Source organism: Dermacentor andersoni, chromosome 8 (genome assembly GCF_023375885.2).
Source record: "Dermacentor andersoni chromosome 8, qqDerAnde1_hic_scaffold, whole genome shotgun sequence".
Classification (NCBI taxonomy): domain Eukaryota; kingdom Metazoa; phylum Arthropoda; class Arachnida; order Ixodida; family Ixodidae; genus Dermacentor; species Dermacentor andersoni.
Window position 1 is genome coordinate 81,521,903 of NC_092821.1, and position 24,962 is coordinate 81,546,864.

The following is a 24,962-nucleotide window of genomic DNA, read 5'->3' on the forward strand; positions in this document are numbered from 1 at the left end:
TATCGCAGCGAATGCAAACTTACAAGTTGATTGGTCCCTCGCGGTCCGATACCGCAGTTAACTTTTCCTATTTTCCCGATTAGCCAGCATCGTTTGTTTAGTTCAATCGCAGGTCGGAGGAATGGCAGACGGCTTTAGCGGCGTGTTGCGAATTACAGATTTAAATGACTTTATCGGACCCTCTCAGGTAAGTGTCACCGCATGCGGAATACAATTATGAAGTCTCCAACGCCAGGACGAAGCAAGCGTAACTAGAGTGTCGCGATTACGACACGCGGAAACAAGCAAAGCGCGCACGCTCGCGTTCCCCAAATAATGCCGTCTTCGCAACTCTTCGCATACTTTTTTTCAGGAATGCATCAAGCCGGTGACGGTAGAGAGACGTCCCGGAAAACTTGGGTCTATCAAAATCGGGGACGATGGCTCCTACCTCCAAGTTGACGAGGTGAGAGAAGAGCGCATTTTTCGAAGTTGTGTATTAAGAAATGCGGAAAAGGAAAGCGGATCGAGTGATCGCCGTGCTGGTGTTCGATCGCGCAGTCCGGGCAGACTTCCAAACTGGAGAAGGCGCAGATAACGCTCACGGACTGCCTGGCATGCAGTGGCTGCGTGACTTCGGCGGAAACCGTGCTGATCACCCAGCAGAGCGCCGAGCAGCTTTACAACGTGCTCAAGGAAAACGCAGAACTGGTGAGTACGTTTCGTGCAGACTTGTCTGTCTGTTGTCACTGCTGAAGTCACAGAATCGGAACACTAGAAATGCAGAGAAGAAATAGGCTAGGAGCATAGCTCATCAGGTCTTCCTAACTTGAAGCTGAGTGTTTCGCATGATAACATGCGCATTATCCAGAAAGTTGCGACATGATATACCACTGTTATTTCTAAGAGTTCAAAGAAGCGGAAGTGTTTTACAATGCAATTTCAAGATCATTTACTCGCCTATCGAATGACCTGAGGGCAAAGACCTTCCTCCTTGTTTCGTTACAAGTTTGTACTGTTTTTGTTGTATCAGGTACCAACTAGCTAAACAGCAAGTTCTCTTGTCAAAGTTCAAAACTTTCGACAAACGCAGTCAATTCACAGCCATAACTACTCAGCGCGATCAAATATACCGTGTTGTAAGTTTTTGTGAGCTCAACTAATTAAAGGCATGTAATATATGTGCATCCCAATATCTTGAGGTCTGAAGTGTGGCTGCACTGGTTATTGAACGATACGTAGTGGCCATGGCAGCACATGTATTGCAGAGTTGTAGCTTGTAAGCTATTATAATGTACTCGTACAAAGAAAAAATCGTCGCCCCTTCCACTCCGTGAAGATGGATGATAAGCGAAGCTTGACCCTTTGTATACCTAACCGTCCCCTTTGCCATCAGCTTTATGTTTACTTGAATGTGCCCTTGTGATTAACGAGATGTGCATTGTATGGATACTGGTGACATCAATGAAGACAAATTGTCAGTGAAACACGTTTACTGAGCATCGGAAACTTCACCAGTCAATTTTTTGCAAGTGAGCAGAGTAGCCTTGTGATCGCTGTGGTATACTGCAAGGGGTTTGGTCATTTCGATATCACACATATCGTTTGCAAATGTCAAATCTACACACTTACATCTTATAGCAGTGGGTACGTTCACCTGAGCGCAACACCGAAGCGAGAAGCGTTCAAACATGAATGTAATTGACCACTGTTCTTGCTTTGTTGGCAGCGAAACACATGTTTATTGAACAGCAGAAACTTACCGGTCAATTTTTTTAGAGTAAGCAGAGTAGCCTTGTGATCACTGTGGTATACTGCAAGGGGCTCGGTCATCTCGATGTCACATGCTTCGTTTGCAAACAGAGGATGCTGCCGTTCTAGACATACAGCGCCCACCGCGAAAGGTTAGAAAAACACTCACATATGCACATCAGAGACGCTACCTCAGGTGGCTTGACTGATAACTGTAAAAGCGTCATTCAAAACACACTTCTGGCAGTGTTTTCTCTACTCCTTTTTAAATAAAAAGATGTTGATCCATAAATATTTTCACAAACAACGGTTATATTTATTAATTGTCGCTTTTGCTTCTTGTTTCGCTGTTGCCTCAGCTCTCTCCCTTAGTAGTTCGCTTAATTTCTCAACTCCTTGCGACTCTTGTTTCCAGTTGCCAATTTTGCATGAAAAGTGCCATATGATTAGGAAAAATCAGACAAGGTAACGGGTGACATTCATATTGCTTATGGGTTTAATGGTTATTGCCGGGTTTGATGATGGACGCTCTTTTGCACGATTTTATTTTCCACCTTGTCTAACCTATATCATGTGTATGTGGTTCTGAGGATCTGCCAGCGCCGTGGCGAGCTGTCGCTCGACGAAATAATGAAGCAAAAGGAAAAGTTAAACATGACTGGCGTTTTCTGCGGCCGCAACTTGTTTCACAAGCATGCAGACCAGCTGTCTGCAAACTGAATCCCTTTCCTGGTCCCTGGATCAGCCTAAACAAAGAAAGTTGAACTAACAAAGCAACAGCGATGTGTGGGACCATTGCAATAGATGCTGACAACTGAACCCATCTCGAGTTAATTGCGCGGGTACCGAATCGATGAGAAAACTGGCCTTCACACCTGAGGAGATGCCAATAACTGCTGCCATACAAAAGGAGTGAAAAAGGCAGCAAAATGTTGACCACCGAATAGCTGTAAAGTCTCAAGATAGATTTGGCGGTGCTTTAGGAATGTTTGTGAGGAGTGGTGGCGGGGGCGTGAGGGGGTTATGCCGTTTAATTTCAGGGGTGGCCGGGGCCCCCCCGGCGCATGGGTATGTGCCTGGTAGTGGGTACGTTCACCTGAGTGCAACACTAAAGCAAGAAGCGTTCAAACATGAATGTAATCGGCCACTGTTTTTGCTTTGTTGGCAGTGAAACACATGTTTATTGAACAACGGAAACTTACTAGTCAATTTTCTGCAAGTGAGCAGAGTAGCCTTGTGATCAGTGCGGTATATTGCAAGGGGTTCGGTCATGTCGATGTCACACATGTCGCTTGCAAATGTCAAATCTACACACTTACGTCTTATAGTAGTGGGTACGTTCACCTGAGTGCAACACTAAAGTGAGAAGCATTTAAACATGAATGTAACATGAAACAACCATGTTAAAGTCTTGTAGCCTCTGCTTTACAGGTGTATGTGCCATTGCATTTTTGGCTGGCTTACAGGGCATGAGCCATCGGATTTTTGCAAACAGACACGAACATTCAGTCTAAACATAGACAAGTTTTGCTTGTAAAACTAACCTGGCTTTTCTTGCAGTACCTGGGACGTTATGGACATTACAGCAAAGCTCTATAAGGCTAGGGCAGTTCCGTCATCCACAAACAACCCGCACCCCTCGGCTCAACCGTGCGAATGCGCTCGTGCCACGGTTCACGCGTTCGTTGTTGTCGTCTCTTTGCACAGCTGGCTCTGTTGCCGCTCATTGCTTAAGGAGGTATGAGCGATTCATTGGTAAGAGGAAACTATTGTCATCATGAACAACTATCATCAGCAGCTATGGCTCGAGGATCATCATCGTCTTCCACAGCTGGCTCCGTTGCCGTTCATCATTCCAGCGTAGAATTTCATTTCTCTTCTGTCGTCGTAATTGGGAGGCCGCATTAAATTTTGTTTATTTACAGTGGTGTAAACCATTGCTTAAGGGGGTAATGAGCCATTCGTTGTCTTACGTAATGGACACATTTAATAACAGAGGTGATGCGAGAATGTGTGTGCGTACCTATTGTCACGATGACCACCAATCAGGACAATAAATATATTCTTACCTTTGTTCAAAATTCTGTCACCTCGGTGCCATGTGCTAAACAGCTTCGCTGGTCAGCCACCTTTGCAGAGTGGAATGGCCCATCATTTTTAGATAATACGGACTATAGTCAATATTGGCTGCACCATAAGCAATGCTAACTATCACTGGGTGCCGTGAGGACCATTAGTGTAGCTATATTCTCTAGCATTCTTATGAGACGTGCATCATTAATGTCCGCACAAACAGGTTATAGCTTGTTCGTGGCACGCAGTTGTGCACATATAGATAGTTTGTTTAGTAGCCTTCAAATTGTAGTATTCTATGTAGCAGCCATTTGCTAAATTCGCATGAACTCTCGTTGTAGTTGCAGTGCAGCACATGCTGCCATTCAATGGCATGAGCAATAAGTATAATCTGTGTCTTACAGCCTGAAGAAAAACGCAAGCTCATCGTCATCACCGTAGCTCCTCAGGTGGCTGCCTCATTTGCTGGGAAGTATGGCGTCGGCTACGAGCATGCTTCAGCAAGGCTGACTGGCTTTTTCAAGACATTGGGTGGGTCTCACCAGCTGCTTTTGTCTCCTCTATCATGGCCAGCCAGGCATATTCTGTTGAATGTTATTAAGTTCATTATTCCTACAGCACACAAACTTTGAGAAACACATGAAAAGAGGTGCATAAAGCTAGCAGCAACAAGCAGCCAAGGCTGTCTGCTCAAATCCGTGACAGGCGTCCACCGGTAAATGTGGATAGCACTGGCTTTAATATAATCGAGTGTTATACAGCTTGGGAGTGCCACAGTGACTGTGGTTTTCTGCTGCCAAAAGCGAAGTTGCGGCTTTGATCAGCAGCTGTGGCAGCTTCAATTCTGTGAATCTGTTTTTCTTGCCACTTTCGCTGATTTCTGTGTTTTATGACAGCTGCGATCCCAACGAAGCAATGTCACGGAGCACTGAAGTTGTTTTCATGGTACTGCAGGGGCCCACTATGTTTTGGACTCCACATTTGGCCGGGAGTTTGCCCTCATCGAGGTGCTACGAGACTTCCTCGAGCGGTGGGCGCGGAGGGACAGCGATCGAACTGCCCTCCCTCTTTTGGCATCGTCATGCCCAGGTAAGGATACCAGAAGGTGAACACAAATGCCTGTGTACTTCGATTAGGTGTGCATTAATTCTAGAATTCCAGATAGTTGAAATTAATCTGGAGCTCACCACTGCGGTCTCTCTCATTGCACCAGTGTTGCTTTCAGACAATAAACTTAATCAATCAATAAATCACTTCCCCGAAAAGAGCAGCACAACTGATTTTGAGATTGTGGCAGTTTCTTCTGCCGTGCTTAATAACTTGGTCTGCGGACCGGGCCTTGCTGAAACACGAACAACAAAAGAGTTCCGTTTTCATTGATTCTTAGTAAAGCTTGGTAGAGATAGGGGGTTCACTACTGTGTTGCATTTTAAAGCAACTGTATCATTTGTCCAGGATTCGTCTGTTATGCGGAGAAGACTCATGGTGACGTATTGCTGCCGCACATCAGCCGAGCCCGTTCGCCACAGCAGGTCATGGGGTCATTGGTCAAGAAGTTTCTGGCCGGTAGACTGGGCAAAAAGCCTGACCAGGTGAGTGAACCGGATGTTCAGGTGGAGCATCTCATAAACGGCTCGTAGAGAGCGGCAACACAAAAAAATGGTGGAACTGTTGTCACCTTCAATGCGGTCGAAAATATCTGCAGACATTAGTGATTTCTTCAGTTCTGAATTCATTTACTGTAGGAACAGTGAAATTTCACAATGCATACCGCTGTCTTTTTAGAAAGACTTTGCAATACACGCATCATATTTGATCCGTATGGTGTAATCAGTTGTGGCCTCCAAAATACATGCACTGACACCACTCTCGGTAGCCTGCATGGTGCGCAGAAGTTCACTCAAACTGGCAAACACCAAAAGCTATATGATCGATCAGTGGTTAGAGAGTCTGGCACCTGAATTAACTTTGCCACAGGGGTGCAAGTTCGATACCCAGCGGTAACCTACCATGGTAGCTTAGTGGCTATGACATTGTGCTGCTCAGCTCGGGGTCGTGGGTTCACTCATTGCAATGGCAGCCACATTTCGAAGAGGGTGAAATGCATTGGACAACTCCAGCTAGTGAAAATTAATCTGGAGTCCCCCACTAAAGTGTGCCATTTTTATGACGTAAATGTTGCAGGCATTCCTAGAAAGACAAGCTTATCCTGTCAATTCTACACAATGAATGTAGTAAGTTCCAAAATTACTGCTCACCATGGGTTTCACCTAGAATGGCCCATAAAACAGCTAAAACTGGTGGCCTGTTTAGACTGTATGTTTCAGTTTGACGATTGCCAACAATGTTGTCACTGTCACCATCTGAAGTTGCAGCATGTGTTTAGTGTGCGCATGCTTGTCCAATAATGAGCTTAAATTTCTTCAGTTTGTTGACGCCTGTCTGCGCTTCTCATGTCCACATGGCAGCATTATGTGCCACAGTCCTAGTGTCCTGGTTTAAAATATTATTGCAGTTAAACCTCGATATAACGAACTTCAATATAATGAAATTCTCAATATAATGAATTATTTAACTTTTTATAACCTCTTGAACACTATGTAATTAGAACCTCAATATAACAAAGTGTATGTGTATGCAATTTCAGTATAACGAAATTTTGCTTCTGCAGCAAAGGAATGCCGAGACAATAAATGGAAACTTCTGCAGACACAGATGGTTAAATGATTGAATTACAAGTGGCTGCTTGCAAATGCACCTCTCAAATAGCACGCAGCATGACAAGAGCGACCACCAAGTGAAGCCAGGTGATGTTCCGTAGAAAGTCCAAGTGCGATAAGATGCTGTCATGCCCGGTGCACTTTGTGCTTTAGTTGCGAGGGTGAGAAATAAAGATGATGGCTTCACGCACGAGTGCCACCTCCCCGCGCAAGCAAAAGGAAAGAGGGGGAGGGAGCCAGCTCGCAATAGCATGATCAAGCGTGCCCAGGGGGCTGGTGGGTGGGGGCAAGTTAGTGCACGTCGCAGTTTCTGGCATGCATCTCGGCTGTGGCTGCACATGGCTGGAGGCACGGCTGAGCACATACACAGCTGTGCACCCTGCTCTAGAGGTAACCTGCCACGTGTGTAAAAAGTGGGCGTGCCGAGACAGCGTGGCGTCGTGTAAGCTGTCTTCCCACGCACTTAGTATTAAAGGTTGTGTACTCTCAAGTTTCGGTGACCTGTTGGAGCTAGATGCAGACGAAGCATTCGCTTCCTGCTGCCAGCGCTTTTCATGGTAGCATCGCCCGCACTGGGACCACGCTATCAGTCGCGGGAGCGGAGTGCACGCGAAAGCGTGGCAAGCTTTGCTTAATTCATACCGCCTATATGAATATATCGTCGACGTGGCATGAAAAGGTATAATTCGTCGCCAACTCTCAAATTCATCAAAATGAATTGTCTTTCTCATTCAAATTTCCTTTTTTTCGATTGCCCGATAATTTGGAAATTTTGATATAACGAAAATAATTGCCGATTTTGCCTACTTTGTTATATCGACGTTTAGCTTTAATGTTAATGGAAAACATTTAAAATGTCGCAACTATTAGCATGCAAATAGCCTTCAACCATGCTTTGCTTTTTGTTTTCCATGGCCAGATTTACCACGTCAGTGTGATGCCCTGCTACGACAAGAAGCTAGAAGCATCACGAACAGACTTCTACGACGAAATATACAACACCAGAGATGTGGACTGTGTCATCACATCTGGTACAACATGCTCTTTGCACATTGCCTTGACTTTCCTGCTTTTTCGTCTTTATGGGAACTGCATGTAGACATTCAGTGCAGCAGAGAACATGTCACAGCTCAATAGTTCAAAATGGTCTCATATTTTTACAGTGAAGCTGTTAAGGTCCTCAGTGGTTTTCATGTAGTAGTGAAGGCCACTGCATGACAGTGTGGTCAACAGCAAGTGTAAATGCAACGCAGTGCGTGTTGGAGCTCAGGATTTGCTTTAAATGGTAATAATAAATTTTAATACAGAAGTCACCTTGCATATATCTCAGTAAAGTCAGACTTGTACTTAATGAATTATGTCGTAATTAGTTGCTTGTAACCAATTAAAATTTTGATAGTCTTGTGGTTGATTGGTTACATTTTACTCAGTAATGCTCACTGTAATTCATTAAATTTTTTGTGTAACCAATTAGTAAATGTAACCAGTTACTTTATTGAAGAGGAAGCTGTAACAGGCGACGCAGCTTTGAGCACTTGACTAGACGATGTGCAAAAGTTTGTAAGCAGGCTTTCCCACAGAGCTAACATTCCCTAACCAAGATGGCCACGTTCCTGCTAGCAGCGCTGTTAAAACTGAGAAAGGCTTTTTGAAACCTTGGGCAGTACAGGGAATGGATGGTGGCAAGAATGATGTCACTGACCCTCAGATTGATACTTCAATTAAAAATCTAGCTCGAGGTCCACCATCTTGGATGCGCCGAAGAAAGTGTGTGGAGAAGTGCACTTCTAGGTTTTGCATATCGTCTATTTGGCGGGACCTACACTATAAAATGCCTGCGGTTGTACGAGGCCTCATGGATGACATTATGCCTGACGGATCTTCATATTCACAGAGGCAAACCCATACGCTCAGTACTTGTTTCATCCCAACGCTCTACCAGATGTTGGGCAACAAATTAAAAAGGCTCTGCTATGGTTTGATAACGATGGCCACTTCAGACATCGATGCCAGGGAGTCAGCTATGGACGATCTTTTTCGGCTTTTCATTTGTGCTACTGGGAGCGCCTTCTCTGAACCTTAGCAACAGTGAAGTGCCGAGCTTCATAGAGGAGCCAAATGCGAGCATTGCGGCATTTAGTAGCCACGCTCTTGTGTGCAAGACGTCTGTACGTTACCCCGCTGTCCTTCCCTCCAGCGAGTGAGTTTCAGCATTGCTGCTGATGCATTCACAAGAAAACAAAAGAAGATGAGTCATGAAAGTTTCGAAACACAATTGTTAGGGAAGGTAAATGACTTGTGAATGGCTGAAAAGGACACACTGAAACAGCCAGGCCATTTACTGTATTCGTGCAATGTTTATTGAGGTTGGGAGGAAAGTAACATAAATCTTATCAGTTATATTTTAGTAATTCCCCAGTTACTTTACTGGAGCCTGTAATTGGTCACTGTAATCAATTACATTTTTGAATGAAGCAGCTGTAAATGTAATCGGTTACATTTTTCCTGTAACGAGTCTGATTTAAATAGATGACAACTTATTAGCATGTTCTCTTTTATCCAGCAATCCATAATTTTTTTCTTCACATCTCCTTGTGCTGGGTCCATGTTGTAGGTCAGATAGGAGTTTGTGTGGCTGCACAGCAGTGAAGGCTGATGCCATGGCGCTGCAGTGCAGCCAGCCTCTGTAAGAGCTGATACTGTAACTGCTGCTGCATTCAAGCAAGGCTGTGAGCCAGCAAACAGACGCTTAGTACTTCCAGAGAGCGTGAGAACTAGCTTAGACAGCTTCGCTCTCTTTGGTGTGCGAGTTCTTCATATTGGCACACATCTGCAAATGATTTGCTTTCTTTAGTTGTCAGATTTGATTTTTCTTTTCTGTGCAATTTAAAATAGCACTTTAAGCACAGGTCACTAAAGGACTGTAAATTAGCCTTATTGTTAGAGTCGACTTCCGTTAATTCGACCCTGGCAGGACTGACGAAATCGATAGAGTTCTCTGGCGGGTCAAATTAAACAAGATGCACAAAGAACGCCAAAACATGTCTCTGATTAATTTGGACAGTATGTGCCCGATTCCAACAAGCTCCCCCGATTCAAACGTACGCCCACCACATATGTGTCCAAAGTAGAAAATTAACGTATAAATGACATTAAATTTAGTAAACAAAGTAGAAATGTAACGCGCCGCCGATTTTTCCAGAAGAATTATCAAGCGCATGTGCTGCACAATGTCGGCCAGTTTCCGAAAGTCAGCTTTGCCGCACGGTACGTTAATGCTAGCTTCGCCGCAATGCATCCGCGTCATGCGATGAAACACGTCACGAAGGCGGTTTTGGCTTCGTATTCACTGCGCAGGCAATCTGTGGCCCAGTTTTCATGAAAAAGAAAAGTGTGCTTGTTAGAGTCTGGTAATTGTGAGTTATGGTTGTTTGAAAAGCTTCCTAGGGCAGGCCGAAGCTAGGCATTTCCAACAGGAGGCGACATATCTACAACTCGTTCACTGTCCCCTAAGGACTGCCGAGACAGACGCTGCCCCTAAGAGGATGGCTACTGGGGGCACCATAGTTACAAACTTGACCATTCAGGTCCAGTTAGAATTACGCAGCTAAGGTCAATTTTAAGATAGAAATAACAAAAGTTTGGGCCCGTAGAAACTAATGGGTGCTGGCTGGGACCTTCGTTCGGGATCAAATTAACTGAAAAATCAAATTAACCGGAGTTGAATTAACAAAAGTCTACTGTACTAGGTCATAAACTTATGCTTATGGTTTGCAGTATAACGTCTAGATATTGCATACATTATGTAGGAATGAAGTACTTGTACAACCTCATTTATGCATTCCCAGTTTATATCATGCATAGGTTCATGATGGAGAACATTGAAAATACACTGCAGAGGGGTAGTGAACTGAGCATATCTGTGCATATTTATGTGAAATGCCTCTTGTTAGTTGGTGCTCATATTGTTCAATTTCTTTAATGCAGTTTACAAGTTATGGCACTTGAGGCAAAGATAGAGCTGCTAGGAAAGGCGGTACTACAGCAAGTGCAACAAATGACGGCTGACTTCAAGGGCAAACTAGCAATATGGGGGCCGCAAAAAAAATAGGGGGCATCGGTTAAGAAACTAGGATCCCGGTACCTGCCGAGGGATTGAAAAACCTGTAACGCCGCCATGGACAGACGAAATAGATACACGATTTGGCAATGGAATTGTAGAGGATACGATCAAAAATGATACATTCTGCAACAACACCTTAAAGACAAAGAAAGCCCAGATATTATAATGATGCAGGAAACACACGGGCTTTCAAAATTGTCGGGATACAAGTCCTTGGTAGTGCCAAAGGGGAGAGGAAGGTGCTAACGATGTTGGTAAAGCGGAATCACACAGTCGTGCAACACGACACAGAGGTTAAGTCGATCGATCACATTCTCCTGGAACTCATACCCACACAGAAAACGAAGGACAGTCCCTTTGTACTAAATATTTACAGCAGTCCAAAATGCAGATATCATAAATTTCGAACGCTCTTTAGAAAAACCCTAGCCATAGGGGACATCCGAGCGGTAGTGATTGGAGGCAATTTTAATGCCCAACACGCGGCATCGGGCTACAAAATTGAAACTCAAAAAGGCAGGAACCTCTGGCTAGACGCGCAACAGGAAGGCCTGACCCACGTGACCGACCCATCTCGCGAGAATACGTACCAGTGTTTGCGCAAATACTACGCCAGATTTAATATTGTTCACCAAGAACATAGGGGAAACACAGTGGACAAATACGCGACACGACTTTGGGAGCGATCACAATATACCAGAAATAACGGTAAGGGCAGGACCGCACCAGAATAAGGTTGGACAACCTAAATTTGTCAACTGGGACAAATTCAGGAAAATAAGGGAGGAGGCCGCCGACACGACACAAGGTATTATGTAGCGGCAGCTACGAAAACAGTCCTGTCAGAAGTGTAGTTATATGTATGTATGTATATATATGTATGTATATATATTTATATATAGTGGTCTGCTCCCGACCACTGTCAGTTGTGCTTCATTCCTGTAAGGGGCAGGAGGTGTAGTGAGCGCCTGAACAACACTGTGCAGTGTGGTGAACACAGTTTAAATCATGAATCCTGGACCTGAAATAGGTGCAACATAATGCCAATGCATTACTCTTGCATTTACTGCTAAATTGCCACTGAAATTTTTCTCATGTGTCATTTTTTTTCAAATGTAGCAATTGGACTCTGCTTGTATTTATGTACAGTAAAACCTGGTCAACACATACCCGCTTAATAAGTAATTCTGGTTTAAGTATAGTCGCGATGAATCCCCCATCCTGTCGCCATTGAACCTAATGTATTGGCTGAACGCTTAAGCTGTAGTCACTTAACGCATTCCACTCGGTTAGTATGTAGTACTTACTTCATTTTTCAGTACGTACAAACGTGGAATCGGCAAAATGTCGTGCGTGCAGACTATAGATAGTGAAATTACGGTGCACGGACCTTTCCTGGGCTGCAGTCGCCACTGACAGTGACATCAAAACATGGTAGCCATGACATGTTTCCTGCTGCCATAACTTCTAGTGCTTCCATGTCGTTGTCATGGATGACGAAATGGATGACGGCCCTTCCGTATTCAACGTGGCTAGTGCATTGAATGTCATGAGGGCGTTCGCGGAGAAGTCGAATTTGATGGATAAACTGGCTCGTGGCCTTGAGTTTGAGAATGCCATCGTTGCTGCAAGGCCGCCACGGCAGCAAGTGAAAATCAGATTTTTTTGCTGCCTGCTCACAAATGAGACTTGTGTGCATGTGTGTTTGAGTGAGAACTAACACATTTCTTTGGCCAGTAAGGCTATAGCTGCTTATCTGTCATTGTCAGTTAATTAGTGCATCACTCAGTGCTTACCTGATCCACTTTCCCTGCCAACTATGTACTAACAAGATTTTACTGTAATAATTTTAGGGAGGGGCTCGTTTGTTCAAAGTGTCAGCAAGTGTTCTTTTTTCTTTTTCAGTTGAAGTTGAATCCATGCTGGTGAAAGAGGGCAGGTCTTTTGGTGAATTGCCCTCGGCTGCATCAGATTCGCTGTGAGTGAAGAATCGCTGCTTGTGAGGAGCCGATTGTTTCTACGCAGTATCTTCTTCACTTGTACACCAGTCGGGGTTCTAAAGCTGGCGCCTTGAGATTGTGGGAACTAGCTCAGAAATTTTGAATATCTTGGGAGTGAAGAAAATGTTCTCTGACAGCAGCTGTTGTGTTCATGGCACAGTGCCTGTGTCCGTGTGTTGTTCATACAGGTAGACTTTCCTGTATGAACAACACACGGACAGACGGTAGATGTTGGAGCGTTTCAGCAAATCGCGTCAGAGCATTTTATCGTGCTGTGATTGCACAGCGGTGCACCACATCTGCACGTGCCTAACTACCCAGGCACGTGCACATGTGGCATCTCGTAGCCTCGCATCATGGTGAGTGCAGGCACCATGCTCAGGCATAATATTTTTCAATGTGGAGCCCATTTCTGGCGTCGTTTACCTAAGGTTGACAATTGGTCCACTGCATTTTACGCTCAAAAACAAGGCAGGAGTTATGAGTGAAGCCACAGTGGTGTGCCCCAAAGTAATTTTGACTGCCATGGTGCACTGTAAGTATGGTACATTTTGTTTTCATTAGAATGCACCCAGCATGGCTGGGGAATCAAAACCTGCGGCATCACATTCAAGAGCAGTTGAATAGCATAGGAACTGAGTCACTGTGCTGGGTAATGCTTGCATCCTCAGTTGGAGGTTCAGTGTCAGCCTTGTTAATCTTTGAAATGCCGTGCAGGTTCCGTTGTGAAGTTGGCGGCCGTCCCTATAGGCACCCAGGATCTGGATCCGGTGGCTACTGCGAGTACGTCTTTGTGGAGGCAGCGAGGCTACTCTTTCACAGCAGGCCTGAAGAGGTTGCCTTCAAGACCCTCAGGTGATGAAACAGGGTCCCTGCCAAAGCACTGTTGCGTGATGTTTAACCCTATATTTGGTGCAGCAATAGCCAGTTGTTGGTTGATTTATGTCACCTGCATGATGGCATACAGTGGTGCCATCTGCACGAAAGCTTTTGGTGATGTGTTGTGTGTTTTGTGTGTGTGTGTGTGTGTGTGTGTGGTTTTCTTTTTTTTCCACATTTCACATTTCTTCACTGCTTCTGTCAGTTTTACATCTGCAGCAGGGTCAATAGTGGTTCCTTCTACCATTTTGCTATAGTTAAAATTTTGCATACTCAAGTTGCATTGCATCGTGCATTGTGTGCTTGTGCATTTGAAATGACTGCTTGTGTTAAACATAGTCATGGTTGTCATAATAAATTTGTTATCATGGTGTCAAGCTAACTTGCTTTTTCGGCATAATGACATAAATAAATATTGCACTCATAATACACTCACACCTTGTTATAATGAAGTTGAAGGAGAAGCTGAACTTACTTCGTTATATCCATTATTTTGTTATATTGATTATTGCCCTCTACTGCAGTATATGCACAATACTGTGCGTCTTTCACAGTGACGCTGCCAAATGTAAATCAGGAATGCTCTCAATAACACTGCATGTTGTACTGCGAAGCGACAGCAGCGGTCCCAGCGAGCAGGGGTTTCACGGAATCTCTATAGATGGCAGCAGTGTGGGTGCTGAGGTTTTTGAGGCTGAGCACAGGATGGCACTAAGTGTGAGGAGTATGGCAAGGCAGTGGGAAGCACAGTGGCATGGACTAAGCAGTAAAGCATTGTTGCATGTGCAGTACATATTGTGCCGTTGTTGATGGTAACTGCATAGCCCGACATCGATCGCCAATTTCCTCCTCTAACGTACAGCGTGTCTGGGCAAAAATTTCGTGGGGTCGAAAGGTTGCACAGCACAGTTCTGCTACTCCCACCACATCTAGCACGTGGCGTCACCTTCTCCAGCCTGCGGCCTAATGAACTGTCGTAAATTTCGCAAGCATTGCGACAAACTATAAAAGCAAGATACTCGGCGGACATTGTTGATCAAATAGTGTAGGCAAAGGCTTCTTTGTTGAGAAATTGTTCGTTGCAAACTCGACAATGAAAGATGACTTGTTTTCTCGTGGTTTATCAACCAGATTCTTGGACCTTACCAGCAGCTTAACGTTATCCTTGAAAATAAGTATAGGATCATTGTGTTCTACCACTACTAATCTATGTGGCAGAAGCTTGGAGGTTAACACAGAAGTTCGAGAAGAAGTTAAGGACAACGCAACAAGTGGTTGAACGAGAAGTCTAGGGTGTAATGTTAAGAGAAAGGAAGACAGCTGTGTGGATTATAGAGCAAACCGGGGGCAGTGTTATTGCAGTTGGGATTAAGAAGATGAAATAGAGTTGGGCTGGCCATTTAATGCATAAGGCAGATGACCGGTGGTCACAATGGGTGCCAAGAGAAGGAAAGCACAGTCAAGGTTGGTGCAGAACTAGGTGGTGCGATGAAATCTGGAAACTTGCAAGCGTAGGATGGTGTCAGCTGACACAAGACATGGGTAGTTGGAGATCCCCAACAGAGTTTTTTGTTGTCCTGCAGGGGAAACAAACTTGTGCTGATTATGGTGAAACAGCAGCAGCAGAGTAGTACTGATGCATACTCAAATGGTAGTATCATTATTGAGGTACCCTGAGTGTGGTCACTCACTGGCACATTCTGATTGGCGCAAACCACCGCAGGAACCAGGACTTCCGAGAAGTGACCCTGGAGGTTGGCGGGGAGACTGTGTTGCGCTTTGCCATCGCCAATGGTTTCCGCAACATCCAGAATGTGGTGCAGAAGATGAAGCGGGCAAAGTGTCCGTACCACTTCATCGAGATCATGGCCTGTCCTGCTGGTAAGCCCCAGCTGTCCATTAACCTTCTTGCATTGGTTAACTTGAAAGTAATGCAAGCTTCATTAAAATGTGTTTTATTCATTGCTGATGTGCCCATGCAATGACAGTTCCATTGAATTCTTTGGAAACTGCTGAATCCACGCAGCAAATAGCTGTGAACTGATAACTTACCAGTCAACTTTATATCTGTTGTTACTCTTTGCTCTGTAGTAGTAAATTGCTTGATTAAACATTCAAACTTTTTTCAACAATTCTTTGTAATCTACTTCTAAATGAAAGGGCTTCATTTTCTTTGTTTTTGTTGCTTCTGCCTCCTTTTTTGACATTCAACGAGCATACTTTCTTGGCCATTTTTATTTAACGATTTTATTAACATATAACCCATGTGAACTTTACTTTTTTACCATTTCAACATTGATCCCATCATTTCTTCTATTTTTCTCTTGATGTAAAATTCCACTGGGCCGCTGCAAAGGTAATGTTTTCCTAATATGCACTTGCTAGCTGCTTATGCTCCAGTTTGTCAACACATATTTTTGTGGAATGTAGCCACCATTGCCTTTTCATTTGCTGGAACAAGTGCCATCACAGCTAACACTGCCAATTTGCGTGGCACATTACGAGCTGAGGATGTAGCTTAATGGAAGAACGCCAGTCTGCCACAAGGTGGACCAAAGTTCAACGCCTTGCCAAGCAGAGACAATTTTTCTTTACAGCCTGTGGCTGATGATGATATTTCTAGCCTAGCCCCTGGTCTGACGTTTAGCTTGGTAAGGACGTGAATCAGAGTCATCAACTCACCCCAAAGTTTTGTGTTACGCAGTGATAGGGAAATGAACTTTACTCAGCAGACTAAATGTCATATGCAAACACCATGTTTAACAATATACTAATAGTAATATTAATAATACACAGCAATAAAGTTCATCACTCTATGAGTATATTATACATGCACTGATGGTAGTGTATAAAATAAACATGGCAGCAATGCATCTTGATTATCAAAAACTTTGTCATGGGGTGTGAAGTGCTCTTGGTAAAAATTGTAAATCAGAACACTGCAGTACAAACCCAAAAATGGTATTTTTACAGGGTGTTGGAACAAAATTTTTTTCATTCTGTTTTTGTTATATTCCACTAAAACACGTTCCATTCCAGTTCTGCTCCAGAACTAAAAAAATTATCTGTAACAGTTCATAATGGTTTTGGTTCACATGCAAACATTTTCAAAGCAAAGTAATGATAAACACAGTATTTCCTTTTCTCAATTAGTAAATTATAAATTCTAAGATTATGCTCAGTGCCTTGAGTCAAGGCACTGGGCATGATCTCAGAAGCAGCACGTCATCGAGTGTACTCGCGGAAACGCAAGACCGCTATTCCAATAAAACGAACTTAACACGAAGAAGAAAGCTTTGGTAACAAAGCGTTGTACCCGTAGAAAGCAAAACGACAAGCTCTTCAGCACGCAAGCTCTGGGCTTTGCTACAATGCCGATCTGCCAGTGCACTAAGTGACAGGCTTAGGTTAGTCTAGCGCTCTATCGGCTATCGCTCGCACTATCCTTGCCTGAAATACAGGCGCTAATTCTGACGTTGCCTGAAGTTGATTGTTTTGGATTGCCGACTTTCCCCTCAAACCGATCAAAAATATTTCGGCTTCACTCTGAAATGAAATAATAAATAATGTTTCAGTTATGTTTTGTACAGAGCAAAAATGTTTTTTTTTCCGTTCTTTTTTTGTTTCGTTCCAATAAACTGATTTATTGCTCTTTTTTATTCAAAATTCCAGCTAGCCAATGTACATACAAGGAAGAATTCCTCAGTGAAACACGCCGAGAAAATGAGACAGTTCAACTTGCTGTCCAAGGTTACTAGTGAATGTTCGGCCGTAATGAACGCAAACCAAGGCCTGTCATTCGTGAGTGCAGTCCCACGAATGACTTGGGCAGCTGAGAGATGGCAGTGCACGTGGACTGACTGTGTGTTCCACACGCACCTCTGTCTGGCAGATGAAGAGGAGGAAGCAGGTTCCTTTCATGCCTGAATTATCCACACTGTCAGGTGGTGCTGGCATCTGAACACTCACCCAATCTCTTGTCATGGCTGCATAACTAACTGCGACACCAAGTCCCACCCACGACCTACTGGAACTCCAGACCTACACAGATATTCAGCTTCTATGGAAGCCATTTGCGCTCATTCTCGTTCAACTGATGGCCGTTGGTGTCGCTTTTATGACCTGTTCGTCTGCTACTGTATGGTTGACTGGGGTGGCATTGCAATTAGAATGGTGGCTGTTGTGTTGTGATGACCTGCTTGCATGGTTGATGATTTTTGCGAACACAGTGACAGTGATGTCGCAAGGCTTTGATCAGTCATTCGGCTCTCAGTGTTGACTGTCCGAAAATGAAAAATGTTGGTGCGTGTAGACAACTGCTCTCTGAAATAACGTTAAATAGCCGCTGCTATTGCCTTTTTCACGCAGTAACAAACCGTACAGATCTTGCACATTGTCATGTTTACAGAGTTCACAGAGTTCACAACAGTTTCATTGTTTACATAGTAAAGTTCATTTCTGTGCTTTTTAGAGGAAACCACCATAATGTTCGACGACAGAACGATTACCACTCATTTTAACTCTTAAAGTTGCCCGTGAGTGTGTCACGAGTTCAAAAAGAGAATTACACATGCAGTTTCACTGTGTACATATTTTTCGCACCGCCGTTGTGCTGTTTCCTTACCACACAGAAAAGCTAGCTTTGCAGTTTGGAAAGAGTTCGTGACAATAACTCTTTACAAACTGCAAAGCTAACTTTTCTGCATGGTAAGGTGGCAGCATAACGGTGGTGCAAGAGATATGTACGCAGTGAAGCTGTATGTGTAATTCTCTCTTTGGACTTGTGACACACTTACTGGTAACTTTTAAGAGTTAAAATTAGTGGCACTCATTCCGTCGAAGGCCTGCAGTGCAGCACATTTTAAAGCACTGGGATTGCTTATGCAAAGCTTTTGACTCACTTTTCCTTGAAAAAGACTCGATTAATCTCTTGCAGACATCAGGCGCAGGAATTACTTGTGAAAACTTTTCCCACATACCCTCCCTTTCATTACAGCACACAGTAGTAAATCCTAATGTCATCTGTGACATTAGGTTATCTGTAATCAACTCAAAAAAGCTAGTTTATCTATGAATCTTTTATAACAATTTTTTCAGTCTCTTATGGAGGCTAGGAAAGGGAAAGTTATGCCATCCAGCATTGCATCTGCCATCTGTGCTCGTTGTTTATCTTTCTTGAACCGTACCTCTTCCTCTAATTTCACTCTTCTAATGCAAAACATTCGCAAATTTCATTTTCTTTTTATATTCATGAATTTATTCATTTACCACCAATACAAGCACTTTGTGCCTGCCGAAATGGCAGCACGAGCATTGAACAGATCGCAGAAGCAGATGACAGCAAACAGGTTATAACTAACGCCGCTCTGCCTGTGCGTTCCGGCCCTGCCAGCAAAACGATTGAACTAGACCAGGCCTGCTGGGCAAGGGAGATCTGTGCAGGTCTGGAGTTCAGTAGGCTGTGCTCCCACCATTGCGTGTATGTCATGCGGGGAAGCAGAATGTCGGATGCGAGAGCTGTGCAGGCGAGACCGACATCAAGGGATGTGAGAAAGCCGAGTGACCCCATGAGATGTCAGTTATGGTGGAATCCATTTCAACCATTTCATGCATGCAGGGTGCCTCAATGGAGGAGCGCAGTTGCGACCAGATGATGGTGACTCAAAGGCTCTGTTGAGGCGTGTCGAAGACGCTTACAATGCGGTCCAGTGTCAGCCACCTGGCATCAACAGGGCCATGCTGGACGTGTACCAAGACTGGCTCGGCCTTGAGGACCCACTCAACGGAATTTGCAGTAGTGGTGATGCAGCGCTGTTGAGAACTACTTATCGCGCCTTGGAGAAGACGACAAGTGCACTCAACATTCGGTGGTGACGACGCTGTCGTTCTCTGTGTGGCGGCATGGGTGTGATCGAGTGTGTTGTGTATGAACATCATGTGAGACTGATTATGAGGTGAACTTTGTTCTTAAGGCAGTACTTGTCGGAGTCTAAATGTGTTATAGGATTTACACTTGTGAGCTAAATGAGAGGGAACAATTAAGTAATATTCAAATAACAATTACAGTCGGCTTCCGTTAATTCGACCCTGACTGCTGGTGGAATTAAACAAGATGCAGAAAAACGGCAAAACACACTGCTGATTCATTTGGCAGTATTTGGCTGATTCTAACATGCCCCCGAATAAAACGCCCACCCTCTTTCTTATGTGTCCAAAGTAGAAAACTAACAGAGAAATGACATTAAAGCTTCTAAACAAAGTAAAAATCTAACATGCACCCGATTTTTTTAGCAAGAAAAATTGTTGTATAGTGGCAGCCGGTTTTCTAAACTCAGCTTCGCCACATGATTATTAACGTCTGCTTTAGTGCAATACATCCGTGGTATGCGGCAAAGCATACGAATGTTGAGAAGGCAGACGGACAGACAGAGAACATTAATTAGGGCCTGAGGTATGCTACCGCTCAAGGCGGTAGAGCAGCAGGCCGCTTCCACGTCGGCACGGGCAGGCCGAGCTTCACCGCCATGTCGTTGGCCCTCAGAACGGCCTTGAGTTGATGTATAAGGTCTGAGCTCCTTAGCATGGAGCTCCATTCCTCTTCGGTCGTGCGTTGACGACCCTGTAATGAGGGGCAGTGCCAGAGCATGTGATCTAATGTACAAGTGACACCACAATCTGGGCATGTTGGATCAAGCAAGGTCTTCTATGAAATGGCTGTGGGAATAAAGACTAGGGTATGACCTGGTATGAAGCATGCGGACGGTAGGTGCCTGTGCTCTAGAGAGCTTCTCATGAGGAAGGGGGAAGACCCTCCTGCCCAACTATAATGTTTGATGATCTCATGAAAAGTGAGGAGAATGTCCCTAATGACCACTAGATTGGAGTCCGAAGATCCCCCAGGCTGCCCAGTGGGGCGAGTTAGTTCGCGCGCTCGGACGTGGGCAATCTCATTCAGGTTGGCCATGGGGGCCAGATGTGATCCGAGGTGAGCTGGAAAGCAGGTGATTGTGTGAGGAGAAATATCCCTATGACCTAAAATGCGAGTTACTTGAGCTGATACCGATCCAGACACAAAGGCACTGACCGCTGCTTGTGAGTCTGTGTAGATATGTTGCTTAGAATCGTCAGGGAGAGCGAGGGCGATAGCTACCTGCTCAGCCTTGGCAGGAATGGCATTCCCGATAGAAGTGGAGTGGAGAACAGAACCTGTGTGATCAATCTTAACGGCCGAGAAGTTGGCAGATCGACCGTACTGCGCCGCGGCTACGAAGCATGCAGACTCCGGGTTCGCACTGACGTCTTTGAGCAGGGCTTCAGGGCTTCACCCCTGTCCCTCCGCGTCCCTGCATTGTGCTGCAGTTGCACGTTGCAGGGAAAAGGAGACCGTAATGTAAGCCCTTTACTCCTTATTAAAATCATGTTTGTGTTCCTCTTGTAGAGCTGGACTACACCCTAGGGCAGCTAGGGTGCTCCTGCCCGTGGCCGAGGAGGAGAGCCTGGCCACCTGGGCCATACGCTGTGCCTCGATTATCTCTTCCAACGTCTTGTGAATACCCACTTCCATGAGCGGGTCTGTGCTAGTACGCAAAGGGACCCCTAGCACTCTCCTGATGCTCTTGCAGATCAGGAGATTGAGCTTAGCCTTTTCATTACTCTGCCATCAGTGCATGGCAGCAACATAGGTAATGTGGCTCATTGAAAAAGTGTGAAACAACCTTAGTAAATTGTTCTCCCTGAGGCCACCTCGAGAGTTGGAGATTCTAGTGATGAGCTGAACCATGCTTTCTGTTTTAGCTGTGATCTTGTTGATGGTCTGCGCAATAGTGCCATCAGCCTCTATAAGCATGCCAAGAACTCTGATGAACTCTACCCTAGGGATGAGATGACCAGAGCTGGCACGAAGCTTTATATTGACGTCCGAGAGGGAGACCCAGCCTTTAGGTTTGGCACCCCTTCTCTTGAGTCTGTACAGCAAAAGTTCGGACTTGCTTGGAGAGAGTCATAGTTCGGCTCCACTAAGAAAAGCCCCGGTGTAATCCGCAGCCTGTTGGAGTGCCTCCTCTTCTTTTACCCTTGCTGCCACCTGTGCACCAGATGGTGATATCGTCGGCTTAAAGGGTATGATGTATGCCCTTGACTTGCAAGAGCCTCATGGAAGGCCCACAGAGAGCAATGTTGAATAATACTGGTGAGACCACCGAACCTTGTGGAGTACCTTTGGAGCCATGTACGAGGTGTTCCGATTCGAGATCTCCTATCTTAATCGTGGCCTTTCTGTTTTTGAGGAAGGAGCTGATGAATGCATGGAATCTATGCCCCAAACCAAAACTAGAGATGGATTTGAGAATATGCATGTGCGAGAGATAGTAAAAGGCTTTCTCCAGGTCAAGTCCCAGGATTGCCCTGACATCTCTCGGCTGAACGTCGATAATCTGATTTTTGATTAACTTCATCATGTCCTAGGTCGAAAGTGCCAGCCGGAAGCCGATCGTGTTGTATGGAAAGAGACCGTGTTCTTCAGTGTGTTTAGAACTGCGGGTGTTAATGACGTGTTCAGCCACCTTGCCTATACAGGATGTAAGCAATATGGGCGTGAGATTAAACAAACCCAGGCAGCGCCCCAGTTTCGGGACAAGGAGGACTGACGCCAATTTCCACGCTTCCGGGACGGCACCCTGTTCCCACACCCTGATAATCTCGTCCATGAGAGTTTGTATGGAAGCATCGTCCAGATTATGAAAGGAGCCTATTAGAGATCCGACCCAGGCACAGGGTCGAGCGTCCATTCAGTCCCATGAGGGCCTCCCTCACTTCAGCCGTGCTGAAAGGTTCGTCTAGAGGCTCCGCGTGCGAGCCCTCGTAAGGGGGGTAGTCAGTGTCGCATGGAGAGATCAACCGACAGGTATTTTTGCACAAGTATTTCGTGGTCTGAGCCTTCCAGTTTGTCCACATGGACAATATTGTCAATTGCCCCCCTTTGGTTGGATTTCGAGTTTGATTCATTGAGCAGGTGCTTGAGCAAGTTCCACTTGCGGTGCAACTGAGCTACAAGCCTCGTCCCACTGTTGCCTAGAGAGCGTCTGACAGTGTTCCTCAATCTCATGATTCAGCTCAGCAATTATTTTGCGGAGCCTACGGTTGAGCTTTTGTCCTTTCCACCTGACTAGAAAGGCATTTTTAGCTTCGAGCAGGTGCGCTAGACGGTTGTCCATCCTGTCAACCTTAAGGTCAGTAACTAGGAACTTGGTGGCCACAGCCACATCCTCTTTGAGTTGTGCTACCCAGTGGTCGAAAGATTCCGGTGACTGGCGGTCCTCAGCAACCTGCTCCCTGATTTTGTGATAAAGGTCCCAATCCGTGAATTTGAATTCCCTTGGGGGCCTGCTCTGTACTTCCATCAAAGTGGTGAGAATGTAGTGATCACTACCGAGACTTTTGTTAAGGTTGTGCCACGTTACTGACCCCGAGTTGGCCACAAAGGTGAGGTTCGGAGTGGTGCCTCTGGAGGATAAATTGCCAATTCTGGCTGGGAAGGAGGGATCAGTGATTAGAGTGAGGTTGTGGTCCAAAGCCACCTGCCATAGATATCTACCCTTTGTGGTAGTGTGGTGATATCCCCAACCCTGATATCCCCAACCCGGGGCATTAAAGTACCCGGAAATTATGAGTGGGGCCCTGCCTGCCTCATAGCAGCTTTAGTTTTATGTCTGATTGCATTAAGCAGGCAATTTTCGGCCCAATTTTATTTTAAAAAAAATAAAATAAAAGGCGCTCATTAGAAACGGTTAAATACCGTAATCAAACACTGTGAGCTACATTCATTGCTTGAAAATCTTACTAGGGCTGGCCAAAAATAGGTGTTTTCAACGAGAGATTACTTGTGTTCAATGCATTCACTGACCCTATAATCTCCACCGAAACACATGCTGCCACTAAAGGCGTTGCTATCGGGGTCACTATGATAAGGCCCTAAGGCCCATGCATGCTTATTGGTCAAGTTTGAAATAGCCGGCAAAAGCCCATTTTAGAATCGAAATAATGAAAGTTTGGGCCCATAGAAATGCATGGGCACCGGCTGGGAACTTCGGCTGGGATTGAATCAGCCGAAAAATCAAATTAACCCAAGTCGAATTAACAGAAGTCTACTGTACAAGTGTGAGCATGACGTGCAAATATATCTGCCAAGTTGATTTCAAGTTGAAGTTTTGGCATTGTGGAAGTGTACTGCGTCTGACCCAGAGTCACTGTAGGCTCCTTGAGTCTAAAATCAGGCTTTCCCTGTCACATTGCTCACCGCTGCACTTTACATTTCTTCCGAAATGCTGATGCATATTATATTTTCGAAATCTACTTTTGAAATCTATCTTCAAAATTTATAAATTCTGCCTTTGGTGTTTGTTGCATTAAAGGGATTACGCTTAGGAAGTGCGCAGGCATATCTTAGTTTGGTATTAAAGGTGGTCTTTACATACAGGCCCAAGCGTTACCAAGATCATTGTGATGTCATTACACGGCATAACTTGCCGATATTGTGTAGCAGTTATGCTAGATACAATGATTCTCATGAAAGAATGAACAATAGGCTTGCACAATTTCTGTTCTGGCTGCACCGCATTTGGCAGTCTCGGCAATCGCCTTGCTGAAACGGAGAGGAGCATTGCACCATGACGCATCCACCATCATGGTACTGAAACCAGAAACTAAAACTGGCTTGCGAAAACAAGTGATGCCCCTTTTCTTTTATTTTGTTTATTTTGAAGGGTTTAGAGAGCTTGGACCTTCCTTTAGTATGTCAGAATGTTGTGTCCATACTCTACTTTAAGATGACCTTAGTTAAAGGCCAGCTGCAACAAAACTTCACTTCGGCTAAACTGTTATAAATGAGCAGTGCATACCAGTGAAGCAATCTTGGCAAAGCCGCAGGGATGCTAAGTGCATAATTTTCTTGTTGGCAACACGTGCACTTGGTGATTGTCGCTATAACGTGAGTCCCAGCACGGCGCCTATCGTGGCATGAGTGCCAGCACGTCAGCGTAGTCACAACTGACCGTTGTGACCTAACAGGTGAAAAAAATGCACACGCGGTAATACATTTTCCAGATTATAGTCAGCCACTGACTTCTTGAATACAGTTACATGTCATGCAGTTGTGTGCTGCAGTGAATGCAGTTGCCTTGCATTCGAAAGAAAATGAATGCAGTTTGGCCAGTGTTACTGGATCTTCCTATTGAACAGCCTACTAGCAATGCAGTGACCTGCTTTTTTCTCTTAGCTAGATATAAAAAGAATTTCACTCGCTGCTGGGCATCTTTCCTGCTCAGATTTATGCAGAAGTGTCATGTTTTATGATCCGAATCATTCAAAATAACTTTTGACACTGTTATACTTGCCTGCTTTGTCGAGAAAAAAAAAGAGTAATTTTCCTTTGTCTGTGAA

General features: G+C 44.8%; 1 protein-coding gene across 1 annotated transcript; it reads left to right on the forward strand.

Annotated features, from left to right (window-relative positions):
• The first annotated feature begins 36 nt into the window (after window positions 1-36).
• Window positions 37-24,962, forward strand: LOC126538725 (cytosolic Fe-S cluster assembly factor narfl). Its single transcript, XM_050185454.3, has 11 exons — window positions 37-187; window positions 353-445; window positions 541-690; window positions 4,209-4,335; window positions 4,759-4,893; window positions 5,260-5,396; window positions 7,444-7,555; window positions 12,553-12,625; window positions 13,365-13,502; window positions 15,250-15,407; window positions 19,144-24,962. The coding sequence occupies exons 1-11, from the start codon at window positions 122-124 to the stop codon at window positions 19,398-19,400; spliced, it is 1,446 nt and encodes a 481-aa protein (XP_050041411.1). The 5' UTR covers window positions 37-121; the 3' UTR covers window positions 19,401-24,962.

Excerpts from the sequence above, each read along its gene's own strand:
- LOC126538725 (XM_050185454.3), top strand. The coding sequence starts at position 122 with ATGGCAGACGGCTTTAGCGGCGTGTTGCGAATTACAGATTTAAATGAC. Across the intron at positions 4,894-5,259 it reads TTTGGCATCGTCATGCCCAG|GATTCGTCTGTTATGCGGAG; the intron begins GTAAGGATACCA and ends TCATTTGTCCAG. Across the intron at positions 15,408-19,143 it reads GATCATGGCCTGTCCTGCTG|GGTGCCTCAATGGAGGAGCG; the intron begins GTAAGCCCCAGC and ends TCATGCATGCAG.